Raw genomic sequence first — 16,617 nt, 5'->3', positions numbered from 1 at the left:
CAATTTAAAAACAAACTTGATGCACTAAAATAAGTAAACCTGAAATAAAACGATATATAACCTATATAGACATTTTTGACACAAAGGCTTATAAAAATGACAAAAACACAACAAAATGACTAAAACTTTAACTAAAAACAAAAAAATAAAAATAAATAAAACTGAATTCAAAATATAAGCAAACACTATAATAGTGTCTCAGCGATACTACAATAACACTGATGTACATAAATGTCCTCTTTTGGACCATTATTGATGAGTTCTCTGAGATGCTGTTGTTCATGACAGTGATATGGTCTGGTTTAACAGCAGAAGCAGCAGCTGTTGTGTGACGCGATGGATCTGTCCTCGTACCTGCTGAAGCCCGTGCAGCGCATCAGTAAGTACAGTCTTCTGCTTCAGGAGCTCCTGCGGGAGACCGAGTCCGGCACGCATGCGGCCCGACACCGGCAGGAGATCCAGACCGCGCTCCACATCGTCCAGTTCCAGCTGCGCCACGGGAACGATCTGCTCGCCATGGACGACATTCAGGACTGTGATGTGAGTCACACAGAGATGTTATGTAAGGGATAATGTAGAGCGAGGTGGTTGTTATAGCGAATACAACCCCGACAGGCTGATCGGGACCCCGACGCTAAGCGGAGGCTGAAGGGGTTGTATTCGCTATAACAACCGCCTCGCTCTACATTATCCCGCTTATTACATGGCTACCTACCAAATAAATCAATAATTTGACACAAAATATTGATTTAAAAAGGAGTTTATTGATTTAAAAACGATTGTATTGCTTCCGCTAAAGAAAATAGTCCGTTCCGTCTCTACGGTTAGAATCCTGCGTCCATAGCAACGCTCTGTTTTTCATGGCAATGGTGTGTTGCCATGACGCGCAGCGAAGCAGCGGCATTATTTGCCTCCGCCGAAGTCCATTAATACCTGACAATGGACACCTCGAAGGGATTTAACCCGCTTATACCATGGTCACTTGCCAAATAACACATTTTTAACACATCTAAAGTTTTTACAAATAATAACTTGGTTTCCCTGGTACACTTCCCCTCGGGGGAATCCCTGCCGCCATTTTGAAGTGCGTTCCACTTCGTGAAGTGGACGAGGGAAGTTTATATGGACAGACCCTCGTTCCCTCGATTTTGACCGAGGGAGCGAGTCTACTTCATATGTACACTTCAGGCACCTATATGTCCCACAATGCAGTACGATTGTGACGTCACCACATATCTCGTCTAATCACCACCACAACAAACAACCAGAGAATGTCTGAAACAACTCTATGATATATTAATTATATATATATATTTTAATTTAAAACAACCCAAATACACCTATATACATTTGGATGCTGAATTAAATTATTAGAGGGAAAAAAATGTAAATAATAAATCAACTAGCTGATTCCAAGTGACCAAGGGCTTAGGACGTTCCAATTCAGCCCGCTGCGGTTTCCGCCAGTAGTGGGCACTCGTCCAACGTATGCAATGACGTACATTAGTGATGAGTCGTTCATGAACGATCCGTTCATTGCGTTTGTCACGTGATAAATGAACGAAAGACTCGGAAGGTAAAGTAATTATTTATGTTCCCTGTAAATTATTTTTGACTGCATTATAATGATTTCTTAATTCAGAATATGATCAAGATTGCGTAGGTGAATGTGTTCGGGGAATTTGCCTGTTAAAAGTATAATATTTAAAGCCCCTTAAATGAACGAAATGACTCGAAAAAAGATTCGTTCATTTTGATGAACGAGATCGAACATGAGAGCCAGTAAAATGATCCGAACTTCCCATCACTAACGTACATCCGAGTGAACGAGACTGAGGGAAATTAGCGAGTGAAGGGCATGACAATTTTGGACCGGAACGCAGCCATTGACGATAACGGACCAAGACTGAAGGAGAACACGAGGTATAAATACACAGGGACTAACAAGATAACTAATGAGGGGATTGACAATGCACAGGTGATGGACATGACTAATTAGAACAATCATGGAACACTAGGAAACAGGACTGAACCAAAAACATAATGAAGGGGGGAAACACAGATCATACATGTAACACCTTACTGAATAAAATGATTAATTTCTTTAAAAAAAAAAAACATACTGACCTCAAACATTTGAACAGTAGTGTAAATATTTAAAGGGGTGGTATAATGCACTTTTCACAAGACGTAAAATAAGTCTCTGATGTCCCCAGAGTGTGTATGTGAAGTTTTAGCTCAAAATACCCCACAGATATTTTTATATAGCATGTTAAAATTGTCACTTTTTGAGGGTGAGCAAAAACGCATCGTTTTTGTGTCTGTTCCTTTAAATGTAAATGAGCTGCTGCTCCCGGCACAGGGGGCGGAGCTTCAACAGCTTGCACTCACACACACATTCACTGAAAATTTCAAAAACATTTAGCCTTTTATGTTCAAACCGGAGTCAGACAATGATGGAGAGACTCAAGAAGAAGTGACAACATTTCTGAATGGTTAGTTGATGAATTTATGTAGCTTATGTGTAGTTATCTTCTAGTCATTGATTAGCATATTCTGTCTTGATAATCTATAAATTGCGTTCCCGGGGGCGGGTTTATGTAAATTTTTGGGTTATGTCACTAACTCGGGAGGAATGTGGTGTAGTCTCTACCAGCCGTTTGTTGTAGTCCTTAAAAAGCGATTTCTTTAAAAGCAAATATCTCCCTTTGCTTTGAACTTTGAGCGTTGTAACTTTGCAGATGTTGTTTATGCTCAAACAGCAACATTACACACTAACTAAAGTTAGAAAAGTGAAATCATATTCAACCACCCCTTTAAGAAAAAAGAAAAGAAAAAAGAAAATTAGATATGTTGCAACAAACTGAAATAAGTTGAAGCTGAAATACTAAAAATATTAAAACTACAATTAATTTAGCTTTATAAAATTCAAGCTAAATAGAAATATTAACTAACCAAAAGAATTAAAGCACATGAAAGCTGTTTAATATAAAAAAACAAGCTCAATTAAAATATTAATAAATACTATAAAGCTATATAAATAATAAAATAACACGAGTGAGAGAGATGAGATTACAACATCTCAGAAAACCCCCAAATCCATTTTAGTTTACAGAGCTGGAATCAGAAAAGCATGTTACGACAAGCGTCATTGTTGCTGTTGCACACACTGAGGATTAGTGACTGGAACAAAAGACTATGCATTAAACTTCAGTGTGTAAAATGTTGTTACTTGTTACTTTACCTACGATTTCTACCTGCTTGATGATAAAATCCCACAGACTCGCATTGAAGAAGCGACCCGAGTCATATCTAGAGACCAGAATATCATAGACTTGAGCGTCAAGTCGGGAACACTTTATTTCAATGGTCCACTTTAGACATTCTACTAACTATAAGTAACTTTGCAACTTCATGTCAACTAACTCTCATTAGAGTATTAGTGGACTGTCTGCTTAATATCACTTTATTTTGATGCTCCTCAATAGACATTATACTGTCTACTTGTTCTACTAACCCTAACCTAACAGTGTAAATACTCTAATGAGAGTTAGTTGACGTAGTTACAAAGTTACTTATAGTCTGTAGAATATTTAAAGTGGGCCATCAAAATAAAGTGTAACCGTTGATACTTTTGGCCAGTAATAAACCACAATAGCAATACTAAAATCCACTAAAACATCTGAGAAACAGCTTAGCATTTTGCACATGCAAACATTATTCATAATTTCTTCAGAAATCGTACTATCATAATCTGTTGTTTTGCATAATAAGGCAAATATATAATGTGTGTAAACTAAATGTTGACTAAAATAAAGAGTGTATTTTTGTAAAAGAGGAAGGTCAGGCGTGAGGTGAACGCGAGTTTTGCCCACATCACACACTGTCTGTAATTAGAACGATAAACTCCTTCATATTTCATGCACTTATTTTCAGACGCATGCTTTAAAAAGAAGAGAAGCTCAGTGGGTAGAGAGGATAAAAGATAACTAGCAGGCCTAGACTCCCTCCACCTGCACATCAGCGCAGAGAGAAGTTACTGTACGCTTATGTCATCCGAGACTCTTTTTAGAAGGCCACTTTCCTCATCGCAGAGACTTGCCAAAAATATGATCGTATTCAAGAAGGTAAATTTATGGCTTGAAATTTCTGCCAAATTCTGCAACGGATCGCATACAGGTGAAAGAGACGGCGCTGGCATCGCTCCTCATCTCATCTGTGACACATTCACTGAAGTATTACAGTTCTGTCACTCAAAATGATTTGTGTTTTAAGTAACTTTTTCCGAGCGGTTCTCTGGCATTCATTTGATCAACAAGACAGTAACTGAAATAGTACAAATTAACTCTTTCCCCTCCAGCGTTTCATAAAAAGTTGCAAGCCACCACCAGCATTTTTGATCATTTTCACAAAACTTTCATGGCCCCCAGAATATATATTTTTTTTTGTATGAATATCTGAACATGCAATATATCAAAAGAATGAACAGATCCTCTGCAGTTAATTTGACTCTACGGCCACTTCTAATGATAGAAACTACTAGTGTTGAAATGGGGTAGGACCTGAAAAGTTTGTTATGAACTTCTTCCTACTCCTTTTGAACATGGGAATTTCTAATTTGAATTATTTACAATAATTTTGGAAGATTGTGCTGAGAAGTACATGACTTTATTTAGCTGTTATTTTAATTTTAATTGTATATATGTATTCATGTCTGTATATATATTTTTTTATTTACATGTTCAAATAAACTACTAAACTAAACTAAACTAAGTGTTCAATTGAATTAAAACCATTTTTTACATAGAAATATAATATTTCTTGTGCAGGTCTGCGAGTGAGGTTTACACATAGTGTATACTGAGTGCCCATAGCCTGAACACGAGGTTTAATGCACATATAGCGTAATCCTGAGCCCACAGCCTAAACACAGTCGCCACTCTTCTGCATAATGGTAACCACAAGATTCAAAAACATTACAGAAAGTCCTCTAAGTTTCTAACATAACTGAACATTAAACACTAATATTAACTAACAACATCTTTCCATTTACTGAAAAACACATAAAATAACACTTTTTCCCAAAATTGACCCTCTTAATGCAGTCCCTTGCAAAGCATGCTGGGAACTACAGATCCACTGCCCAGTTAGATGTCAACAACGATTCATGTAGTTTTCACACAAATGAATTAGGTTGATTGAACACAATTAAATTAAGTTGTGACAATATTAAACAATCGTGTTACTTTTGCTTATTTTAATTAATTATTTTAACAAGAGGCCAAAATTCATTTTTTGAGTGACATCCGGTTAAGACGAACGAAAAACATTCATGTTGACTCAATTAAAAAAAATTTGGTAAACCAAATTTTTTTTACATTACATTGATTACATTTAATGAAATGAAGCTGGAATCATTTCTATGAAGGGTTGTGTCGTATATGCTCATTTTAATTAATGAAATTGAACAAAGAGCTAAAATCATTTTTTTGAGTGTATGCTGTTTCATGTTTGATGATTGCATTATTTTATATGTGCGTCAGCAATGCTTTTATCGCTTGTTTCTGCATCTTCTTCTCCTGTGTTTTGATCTGGAGACTCTCTACTCTTTCAGAAGATGCGTAATAGCGCCCCCTACTGTATAACTGAGAAAATCTGAATTACCTGACAATTCTGTCAATGGCGGGGAAAGAGTTAAAATAGCTGTTTTCTATGTGAATATATTGTTAAAATGTAATTTATTCCTGTGATCAAAGCTGAGTTTTCAGCATCATTACTCCAGTCTTCAGTGTCACATGATCCTTCAGAAATCATTCTGATATGATGATTTGCTGCTCAATTTTTATCAAATAATTTTTAAGAATGTATTTTATCACTATCAATGTTGAAAACAGTTTTTGCTGCTTAATATGTTTGTGGAAACCGATAAATCAGGATGAATAGAAAGTTCAAATGAACAGCTTTGCATCACTGGAATAAATTATATTTTACTGTATTTTTGATCTAATAAATGCAGCTTTGGTGAGCAGAAGAGACATTTAAAAACTTTTTAAAATCGTAATTATTTCAAACTTTTGACCGGTATTGTTTATAGTGAAGTCTCTCGATACAAACTTGATCATGTTTTTTAATATCATAGACATCGAAAAATACCTTGAATGTAATGTAAGTCGATTTGTATGAAAGTAGGCCCGATCTGGAGGTCAGATTTGCTCCAGTAATGTGAAAGCGTCGTTGATCAGGCGTGTGAGATTGATATCGTCTTGATCTGTTCATGTTGTGCAGGTGAATCTGAAGGAACAGGGCCAGCTGATCCGTCAGGATGAGTTCCTGTTGACCTTCAGGAAGAAGAAATGCTACCGTCACATTTTTCTCTTCCAAGATCTCATACTCTTCAGCAAGACACGCAGAACTGACATCGGGAATGACACGTACATCTACAAACAATCCTTCAAGGTAAACCACCACGCGAACCGTCCGTGAACAGGTCAAGCTCTTTGTGTCTCGGACCTTGACGTCTCTTCCGTCCTCTCTCAGACCTCAGACATCGGCATGACCCATAACTCTGGTGACAGCGGCCTGTGCTTTGAGATCTGGTTTCGGAGAAGGAAGTCGCAGGACACGTACGTACTTCAGGCACAGAGTCAAGAAGTGAAGGAAAACTGGACCAGAGACCTGGAGAGGATCCTGTGGGAACAAGCCGTTCACAACAGAGGTGAGCAGAACAATGAGTTCAGACTATATATATACAATTATAATGGCATATATTTATAAAATTAAAAAAATGTTGGTATAGTATTGATACGGTAAGCATGAATGGTGGATATGAGGCACAGTGTGAATTAAATTAAGAAGAGTTTAAAGCTAATCTGAGATTACTCTATGTTTTATTTGAATTCAGGTTGTGTTACACTGCTTAATTTTAAAGACAAATTAGTAATTAAATCTTTTACCTGTGATTAGATGTGATTGCTTACTCTGGGAACTCTTTCATTTCCCCACAATCCATTGAAAAATTACTTTTTTGGAAATCTAAACCATTTAAAAGTGAGCTTTAAATCTGCAAAAGGATTAGAGTACTGTAAAACCTTGATTTGATGTGTGTTTAAGATTTAGGGCCCTATCTTGCACCCAGCGCAACTGACTTTGTACAGCGACGCATGTATCATTCCTATTTTGCACCCGCGCAAAGCGCGTTTTTCCCTCCACAGAAGCACGTCGCTAAACTAGGGAATGAACTTGCGCTCATTGGGCGGTTCAGCGCAAAAAAGGAGGTGTGTTCCGGCGCAAACGTTCCTTCATGCTATTTTGCAGGTTTAGAAAACAATTGCGCCACTAACCAGGAAAAAATAGTTTAAAGTCAGTGGCGCGTTGCGCATGTTATTCATATGCTATTTTAAGGGCGCATGCTTGGCCATAATCAATGTAGCGTGTGCACAACGCGCATACACTTTGATTCTCTCATCTACACAGAAGCAGCAGTTTTCATTTTTGCAAATCATACATTATTACGATAGATAGATAGATAGATAGATAGATAGATAGATAGATAGATAGATAGATAGATAGATAGATAGACAATTTATTATAAAAGCATACATCTAGCTTACACATTTACCAAAATTATCATACGCCTTTTTAACCGAAGTTAATTTGGGTGGGTTTCTCCATCCCCAACCTCCCTGACGAGAGCGTTGCTCTCCTCGGCTGTGAACCGCTCCTGGCGCGCGTCTGGCAAATCCGCCGTTATAATAGGAATCCGCTTTAGAACAAACGCGCCTGCTCTTAAAGGGAATGTGAGATGACGCTCTGATTGGTTTATTTCACGTTACGCCCAAACCACACCTATGAATAATGAAGCTCTTCAGACCAACCCATTTTAGATTTGCGCCTGGCGCAAGAGTCATTTATCCCGCCGGGAAACTAGCAACAGCGCTAAGACCCGCCCACAAAGTCACTTGCGCTTTGCGCTTTGACACTTGCGTTTCAGATCGTTAAAATAGGGCCCTTATTCTCATTGGTGCAACGTGCAATTACTGACATTCCTGTTACCTCATATTTATGATTATGAAATTAAACCTAAGAGGCAGTGATGTGAATGCTCTTGGGTGTATCAGGCATCATGAACTGCTGAGAAGTGATCTTGTACAGTGTATTGAGGAATGTGAGAAAGATAAATGAGACACAGCTGCATTCATTCATGACTCTTACCTCGGGCCTCGAAGCACATTTCCTGATAATAGTCCTTTAGATGTTTTGCATCTGTATTTTTCCTTCGAATAGTTTGCCCTGTAGATGTGCGGGAAATCAATCTATTATGCAACACCGTATGAATGAAACATTTTCAGCAGTTTCACTGTAAATCAAGTCGTCAGTTTTTTAGACAATTTAAAAGATAAATATTCTGAATGTTCTGATCCAGTCTGACTTCTGACCTGTAATGCTGCCAGAATCATAACTGAAAAAACAAAAAAACAAAACTGAGTGTTTCTTTCTCCATTCTTTCACTGATGGAGTTTTGGTTCCTTAGCACTGTCGCCTTTGGCTTTTGTCTTGCTTATTTGGGGACATTTAAAATTCAACAATATTATTGATCTGCCTGCATTGACACCGTTATATCAGAACTGAACTGAGCTGGACGATGACATTGCCTTTTTCTCCAGAGCGGCTATATATATAAATGAACTCAATAACTTTTTTACAACAAAAATGAACCATCACTGAACTTACTTAAAGGAGAACTTCGGTCAATTTTAACATTGAGCTAATTTTTTTGTACATTTGGAGTGCTGTCAGTACAGAGAACAAAGACAAAAATCGGTGTTGCCTACACTGTGTTATCCTCTTTTTAAAATTTGCACCCTGTTGACTTCAATGGGGCAAGTTTTAAACCTGCTTTTAGCCTCTTAACATCCTTGATGTGTCATTACAAGTGCACAGCCAATGTGAGTGATTCCTTCAGAGTGAACACGGGTGAATCTGACTGCAGTAGATGTGAAAGATATGAATAAAAATTATGTTTATTCAGCCACACACATACCTGTATTTACATCCTGTTTTCGGTCGAAGTCCATAGTAGTCGATTGTCGAGTTCACGCGTGTGATCATAGGTACTAAACCTATGTGCGTGAACTCGACAATCGATTACTATGGACTTCGACCGAAAACAGGATGTAAATACAGGTATGTCGTTGTTCTCTGTATTGACAGCACTCCAAATGTACAAAAAAATGAGCTCAATGTTAAAATTGACCGGAGTTCTCCTTTACTTAAGCTGGACTGTGACGCTATTTTCTTCTGGAAACAAACTTTGTTGCATTATTTTCTTTGTTGCATTATTTTCAAGAGTTTTCTTACCTTAAGGGGTTTGTTGCAACCTTCTGCTGTTTAGTATTGTAATAAACTAAGATGATTTATATCTTAAAACATTGTGACCTGGGGCCCGTTCTTCGTACGTCGCTAACTCAGTTAGCTGGATTTGATTGTTGACGATTTGGCATGATCTTGGATTGTTTGGTTCTTCGAAGCTCATCCTGGACTTGCTGTCATAGCAACAGGTGCGCAAGCTTAAACCTGCTCGGGAGCAGGCTTATTTCATGTAAACAGGATTAGATCACGGCTTCTTAAACGCAGCTGATACGGGAAGCGCGGTAGTGCACTTTCTGAGAGATATATTTTTTTCTCGTGACTCATGAGATTGTCGTTTACATTATTAATTTGTTGGAAACGCACATTTATTTTCGACTTGTCGGAGTCGGGCTTTAACTACAGCACAAACTGTACCCTAAGATTATTTGCGAGTGGCTCTTTCCTTTACACTATTGGAGATGTGGAGAACTTGATGGAAAGTGCTGTCTGTCGTGTCATTCGGAGTTTACCTGGCGATTTAGGTTTAAAAAACAGTTTTAGTTTTTTTTTTTTTGTGGCATTTCCAAGCCACTTAAGATCCAATGTTGTAAAGCAGTTTTTTTTTAAGCAGTTTTTTTTTTTTTTTTTTTTTTTTAAGGCTATCATAATTTTTTATGAAGATCATGCAATCATGACCATGCTGATTACAGTATATATGTCACTCAGGCTTATAGGCTAGACCATAGACTGCCATCAAGGACTCAATGAAGGGGATTATGTGAACAGAAAGGGGGTTCACAATGTAAATGTGCAGCCCAGTTAAAGTGGTAAGGAAAGTTCCACAATTAAATATCAAGCTCACTGTATTACATACACTTATGCTGATCCTAACAGAACTGCATTTCTTCATAGGTGATTATGACATGTTCCTGCAGACAGGTGTTTTATGACCCCATTCCCTGACCCAAACCAGTTACAATGCAGCTCTAGCTCATTGCACAAGGGCACACAATGAAATGAACTTTGGCTAACTAAAGGGAAGATTTCAGTGTCTGCAAAGTCTGAGGGTTGCACACCTGACAGGGCCTGTGACATTGTTGCATGTGCCATATTACACAACACTGCAAAAAAAAAAAAAAACACTTTTCATTAAATGTTTAATAAAAGACAAATATGCTTAGTTCCTTGAGTTTTATTTCAATTGTTCTTTGTAAAGAAAAGCCAGTGGTCAAGTGCCTGCAACAAGAGATATTAGACATATGCCTCATGCAACAAATAAAAAGGAAAAGTTGGCTATACACTGCCCACCTGTAGGCCTATGTCTCCTCTGTCTGTGCAGACTCTTCTGTAGGCCTTTCTGTAGATGTGGAATCCTGCAACTTATATTGCAGCCATAAAGCATACATGTATAAATTAAGTAAAGTTATTTATGCACTTGCAGGTAGGCTGGGTCCTCCATATGACAGTTATCTGAGAGGGTTTATTCACTGTCCAGTGCAATGGAAACAAATGGACATTATAAAGTCTTATACTTTCTTTCTTTTGGAAAGTTAGAAAATGTCCACTTACTGCACATATTTCAGCCACTTTCTTTGGAACAGATACAAGTGTTGGTGTATTATGTAAAATTGCACAAAAGAGGAAAACACAATGTCATTACAATGAACTACACTTGGGAAACATGTGATCAATAACTCATGGCAAAATATTTTTACATTAACATAAGTTTATCTGTTTTCACTTTCACAAGTCAAAGCAATTCATCATTACTCAAGATTTAACAGTTGAAATGACTATATGGCCTTAATTTAATGCAGCAAAAAATATTTTACAGTGTAGGCTACTAAGATCTTTTCTTTCTTTTTTTCTCAGCCTTTTTCTTGGTTGCTTTTATAAACAGACAACCATTTATTTAACAGTGCCTTTTATAGAAGAGAAGAGACTATAATATAAATAAAAATTACCATTATGTAGAATATTTTTGTTCTTCACTTTTATTTGTTCCCATGTTCTAGTGTGGTGACTCTGACATTACAATGAACAAAGTAATTATGCAATTATTAAAATACAAATAAGGCTAATAAGTGATAAAAACAAATAACATGGCCACTTCTAACGGATTTAAATTGTCTGCTACTTTTTGCCAGCCCTCTTTCCTGGCTTTTGCAGACTTTGAGGTGTTCCCTGGCGTTTTGATTAAACATTAAAATTCCGAATAAACTTCGACTATCTTGCTCTGCTGAGGAGAAAAACTGTGCGCGCTCTTTGGCCACGCTGAGCAGCCAATAGCAGCATTGCTGATCAATGTTTCTACTATCGATACATATCCCCTTTTAAACCAGCGCATGAACGCGCAGTTATCTCAGATAACTCAATCCAGCGATACTAATCATAAACTGCAGGTGTGTTCGAAGAACCCAATTAGCCGGATCATGATTAGCACGATGATATCATCTTGGATGTGTCATTTGATCTCGGATGTAATAAGCAACGTACGAAGAACGAGCCCCTGGTTCGATAGACGGGGTTTAGATTAAGCCAGACTGAGACCTTAGTTCAGTTAGGACATTTAAGTCACTTTTATAAACATGCCTTTGAAAAAAAAAAAAAAACATTGCTGGTGTGCATCTTGAGACAAAACAATGCAAGTTGCTTTCAGTTAAAACAGCTCAAACATGCATGTTAGTCTGGGTCTAGCTTAAGCCTTGTCTGTGAAACCGGGGGTGTGAGTTTTATATTTTAACCATAACTTCATAACTTGTATTTATACATATGGGAGGAATGGTGGCTCAGAAGGTCCATGGTTCGAGTCTGTTGTAGTTCCCCCACAATCCAAGACATGCAGATTAGGTGAATTGGGGGGTTAAAAACATCCCGTAGATGTTTGAGTGAGTGTGTGAGAGCCGTGTGATGGACTGGCCACATGTCCAGTGTGTTTACTGGGATACTGGGATAGGCTCCAGCCCTATGACCCTTCAGAGGTCGTAAGGAAGTGAGAGAAAGAGAGATTACTATGGGTACATGAAAATCCTATAGCAGGAATGACCCATGTATTAGTAATTACCAGGGCTTGACACTAACACTCACCAAAATCTTCTCCGGATGAATATTGTTGGTGTTACAGGGCTTGAATTTCGGCGAGTGATTGCACGTATCGCGCATAATTTTACTCATTCCCGCAGATTTTTTGCCCACACCCAAAGAGCGACACATAAACCGCCTCTCAGCAATAAATTGAGCTCTTTTCCGCTGCTTATTGCTCTTAAACAGTCAAAAGCACACAAAATAAAAATGCCGGCCTTGGTGAGTATTCACAGTCAGTTCTGTTTTAAATGAATGTAAACAATTGAGAAAGAAAATGCATGTGTAACACTATAATAGGTCCATGTGTCAGTTCTTAAAGTGACAGTAGCCTAATAAACCTGCTGCCAAATTATGAGATAATATTAAGAATATATATATATATGGCAGTTTTTCCCCCATGGTATCATTGTCAAAATTGTGGTCAGTGAAAATGTGTGGCTGGTAACTTTGGAAAACCACTTGCCACAGTACCTGGTGAGCAAAAAGAGTTAATGTCAATCCCCATAACGCTGAGGGTCTGTGCTGATCTTCACACAGAGATCCGGATGCAGGAGAGGGTGTTCATGGGAATCGGACATAAACCCTTCATGGATATCCAGCCCAGTGAGATGGCCATCAACGACCGAGCCATCAACTGTGCTCTGACAGGACGAGGTGAAACACCAGTCATTAGGGGCTTTCGCACCGGACGAACCTTTTCAGAGTTCCTATTGGTGGAAGTACCCAGATTTTGGCGTGTTCACACCGCAGGAAATAGGAATGATTTTAGTTCTAGGAACTCTTTGGAGGAACGAATTTAGCTCCTGTTTCAGAGTCGGGTCTAAACCAGCACTACAAGAACTATCCGTGACGCTGATTGGCCGAACGCACGCGAAACACCAGCACCCGCCATTTAAAAAAAAGCTGTAAACACACAGATTATCGCCTATATATTTACTCCACAAACGAACTCGTACGAACATGGAAAACAGTGATGGATGGGCATCTTAATCTTTTCGCTGAGGAGAAAATCCAACGCAACTTTGAGGGGACCAAGAGAAACATGATTAACTTATGTATTTCTGCTCAGCTAGTGACACTGGACGTCAACCACGTGCCATATGCTAATAACTTTTCATTACTGTCTACTTTCTATGTATAACAGTTCTATATAATAACGTATTAGACAGGCCTGTTATAGACAGATCGTAAACTAATGAACACGGAGAATGCGAGCGCTGTGTGCTCATTCTCTGGTGTTCTCAGCGCCGTCAAAATAAAGGTCCGCCTCGCCGTCAAAATAAAAGTTACAACATAAAGTTCAAAGTTCCTGCTGGCGGTGCAAATGCAACCAGGAAAAAGTTCCTAGGTGAACCATTAGTTCTCTCTAACTGGTGCGAAAGCCCCTATAGTTAAACACTGACCATAACCCAGCTTTGACTAGCCTTATTAAGCTCTGTGTAATATTCTAGGTGTTCCTGTTCTCCGGTTGAACTCTGTTGGCTCGACCAGCTGTACGTCCTCCTCTGGGAGTCACTCGTCCTCCTCCTCTGGGTGGGGATCCCCGTCTCCCGTGGGCCGTCCTGGCAGTGGAGATGTTGTCCGCTACGTACACGGGACTTCGGGGATCCTGGAGGAAGATGATTTAGACCAGGAGAGTGGAAACCAGAGTGCACTTGGTACGTCCTACTTCACGATGTCTGTTCTGAAAGTAGTTCACTCAAAATATGATTTGCAATGTCTTAAATTTGTGATCATTAGAAGTGCAATTTAAAATTTACCTTGTTTCATAATACATATTTTGGTCTTAAAAATTCCATCTATCCATCCATCCTTCCTTCCTTTCTCCCATCCATCCACCCTTCCTTCCTTCCTTCCTTCCTTCCTTCCTTCCTTCCTTCCTATTCATTCATTCATCCATCCATCCATCGTTCTGTCTGTCTGTCTGTCTGTCCATCCATCCATCCATCCATCCATCCAACCTTCCTTCCCTAATCCCATTCATCCTTAATCCATCCATCCTTCCTTCCATCCATCCTTCCTTCCATCATCCACCCTTCCTTCCTTCCTTCCTTCCTTCCTTCCTTCCTTCCTTCATCCTATTCATTCATTCATCCATCCATCCATCCATCCATCCATCGTTCTGTCTGTCTGTCTGTCTGTCTGTCTGTCTGTCCGTCCATCCATCCATCCATCCATCCATCCAACCTTCCTTCCTTCCCTAATCCCATTCATCCTTAATCCATCCATCCTTCCTTCATCATCCACCCTTCCTTCCTTCCTTCCTTTCTCCCATCCTTCCATCCATCCATCATTCTGTCTCTGTCTGTCTGTCCATCCATCCATCCATCCATCCTTCCTTCCATCATCCATCATTCCTCCCTTCCTTCCTTTCTCCCATCCATTAACCCATCCATCCATCCATCGTTCTGTCTCTGTCTGTCTGTCTGTCCATCCATCCATCCATATATCCATCCATCTTTTCATCCATCCATCCATCCTTCCTTCCTTCCTAGTGGCCAAAAGTTTTATTTATTTATTCACGTCAGATGGAATAAAAAATGATTGCACGCAGCAACCCTTGACCAAGATTTTTTGTCATTTATGCATTTGGCAGACGCTTTTATCCAAAGCAACTTGCATTGCATTTCTAGGTACACATTTACATTCTTATCAGTTCTTGCTTTCCCTGGGAATCGCACCCATGACCTTGGTGTTTCAAACGCCAACGCTCTACTGTTCGAGCTACAGGAAAGCTACAAACTTATTAATATTGTCAGCTGCAAACTTAATAAAAAAGGATGTATATGTTCTGTCAAATAAATAAATCAATACTCAGGAGCACATATTGAAATATATATGCGGTATATATTTCTAACTGCGTGTTTTAATGTGTTGTGTTTCAGTGGAGAGTTCAGAGTCCTCAGGAGAAAGTGTGAGCTGCTTCAGTAGTTCTGGCCACAGCTGCCCATCTGTGATTGGTGGAGATTGTGAACACGCCCCCTCCCAGGTGCTCGTCATTGGCGCGAAAAAACAGGAATGCAACGTTGAACCCACTAACCTACCTGACCCAACCAGGGACCAGCCATGCGCTAACGTACGGGCCTACAATATTCATCTATTATTTCTGAAACATCGACATTGTGCATTTTGTAAAACATTGCCATTTTTGACATAATCAAGATTTGGATTATTCTGGTTATTAATATTTTAATTTCCTCTTTGTTCTTCACAGGTTCAAGGGACAGGCATCATAGGAAAGTCCACTGAAGTATAGCCCATCATGTATGTTTATGCTGTAATCATGCATTTGACCTTATCATGCATTATATATGGTACACTATCAATCCTGTGGAACTCTAAAATAAAGTTTATTTTTATTTATTTATTTTTGTGGGACTGAGTAACATTGGTTCATTCAACTAACTCTTAATGGTTAAACCTACAAACCTGTGTTTTACTGTTTTTTCTTTTTTACTCATTTTTCTGTTTCTAATTAGCTTTGTTGTAGAGGCAATAAAACAAAAACAGATGTGTAATCTTTAAAGAAAAGTCCTTTGATAAAATAAATGTCTGGTCTTCATGAAATAATGTGAATGGCTCTCAATGGAATGATTCTAAATGAACTGTTTTATAATAAGAAAGTGATGAATCCAGTTAGTGTGACATATGCTACAGCTGCAGAAATAGACAGACATGTTGTGGTTTTGACACTTTAAGAATAAAGACAGCAAAGCAAGCGTTTTCTAAAACACGTTTCTTGCATCTTACAAACATTTGCCTTGAGCTACCAATTGTCAGTGTCAGTGTTACACAAGCAGTAGCTGGAACACGTCCACAGTGGAAACAAGCCAGAAATATCTCTTAAAGCATATGAACAAATGAATACAAGTGGATATCAAATAAAATAAAGGATAAACATAAATGAACTAAATACTTGAAAATATGATGGAGGTTATATGCATGGAATTAAAGGAATAGTTCACTTAAAAATTAAAATTCTGTCATCTCACCATTTTAAGTTGTTTCAAGCCTTTATGAAGTTCTTTCTTCTGCTGAACACAAAAGAAGACATTTTGAAGAATGTCGTAACCAGAGTTGATGGACCCCTTTAACTTCCATAGTAGGAAAAAAATACTTCTACTACTACATTCTTCCAAATATCTTCTTTTGTGTTCAGAATAAGAAAGAAATTCATACAGATTT

The 16,617-nt window shown here is 38.5% G+C and overlaps 1 protein-coding gene across 5 annotated transcripts in view; it reads left to right on the top strand.

Moving 5' to 3' along the window:
• quob (quattro b) overlaps window positions 1–15,795 on the top strand; it is a 55,797-nt gene extending 40,002 nt beyond the window's left edge. For 3 of the 5 annotated variants that reach the window (XM_084127920.1, XM_084127917.1, XM_084127918.1), the window contains exons 17-23: window positions 310–540; window positions 6,286–6,456; window positions 6,538–6,715; window positions 12,970–13,086; window positions 13,884–14,090; window positions 15,318–15,508; window positions 15,647–15,795. In XM_084127920.1, coding sequence (XP_083984046.1) covers window positions 310–540; window positions 6,286–6,456; window positions 6,538–6,715; window positions 12,970–13,086; window positions 13,884–14,090; window positions 15,318–15,508; window positions 15,647–15,688 — 1,137 coding nt within the window. In that variant the 3' untranslated portion in view covers window positions 15,689–15,795. The remainder of the gene's footprint in view (window positions 1–309; window positions 541–6,285; window positions 6,457–6,537; window positions 6,716–12,969; window positions 13,087–13,883; window positions 14,091–15,317; window positions 15,509–15,646) is intronic. The other 2 variants (XM_084127921.1, XM_084127919.1) reach the window with 1 other exon arrangement.
• The last annotated feature ends 822 nt before the right edge of the window (window positions 15,796–16,617 follow it).

This window comes from Abramis brama, assembly GCF_963993115.1.
Source record: "Abramis brama genome assembly, chromosome: 11".
In the NCBI taxonomy this organism is placed as follows: domain Eukaryota; kingdom Metazoa; phylum Chordata; class Actinopteri; order Cypriniformes; family Leuciscidae; genus Abramis; species Abramis brama.
This window is presented reverse-complemented; position numbering and strand designations above follow the sequence as displayed.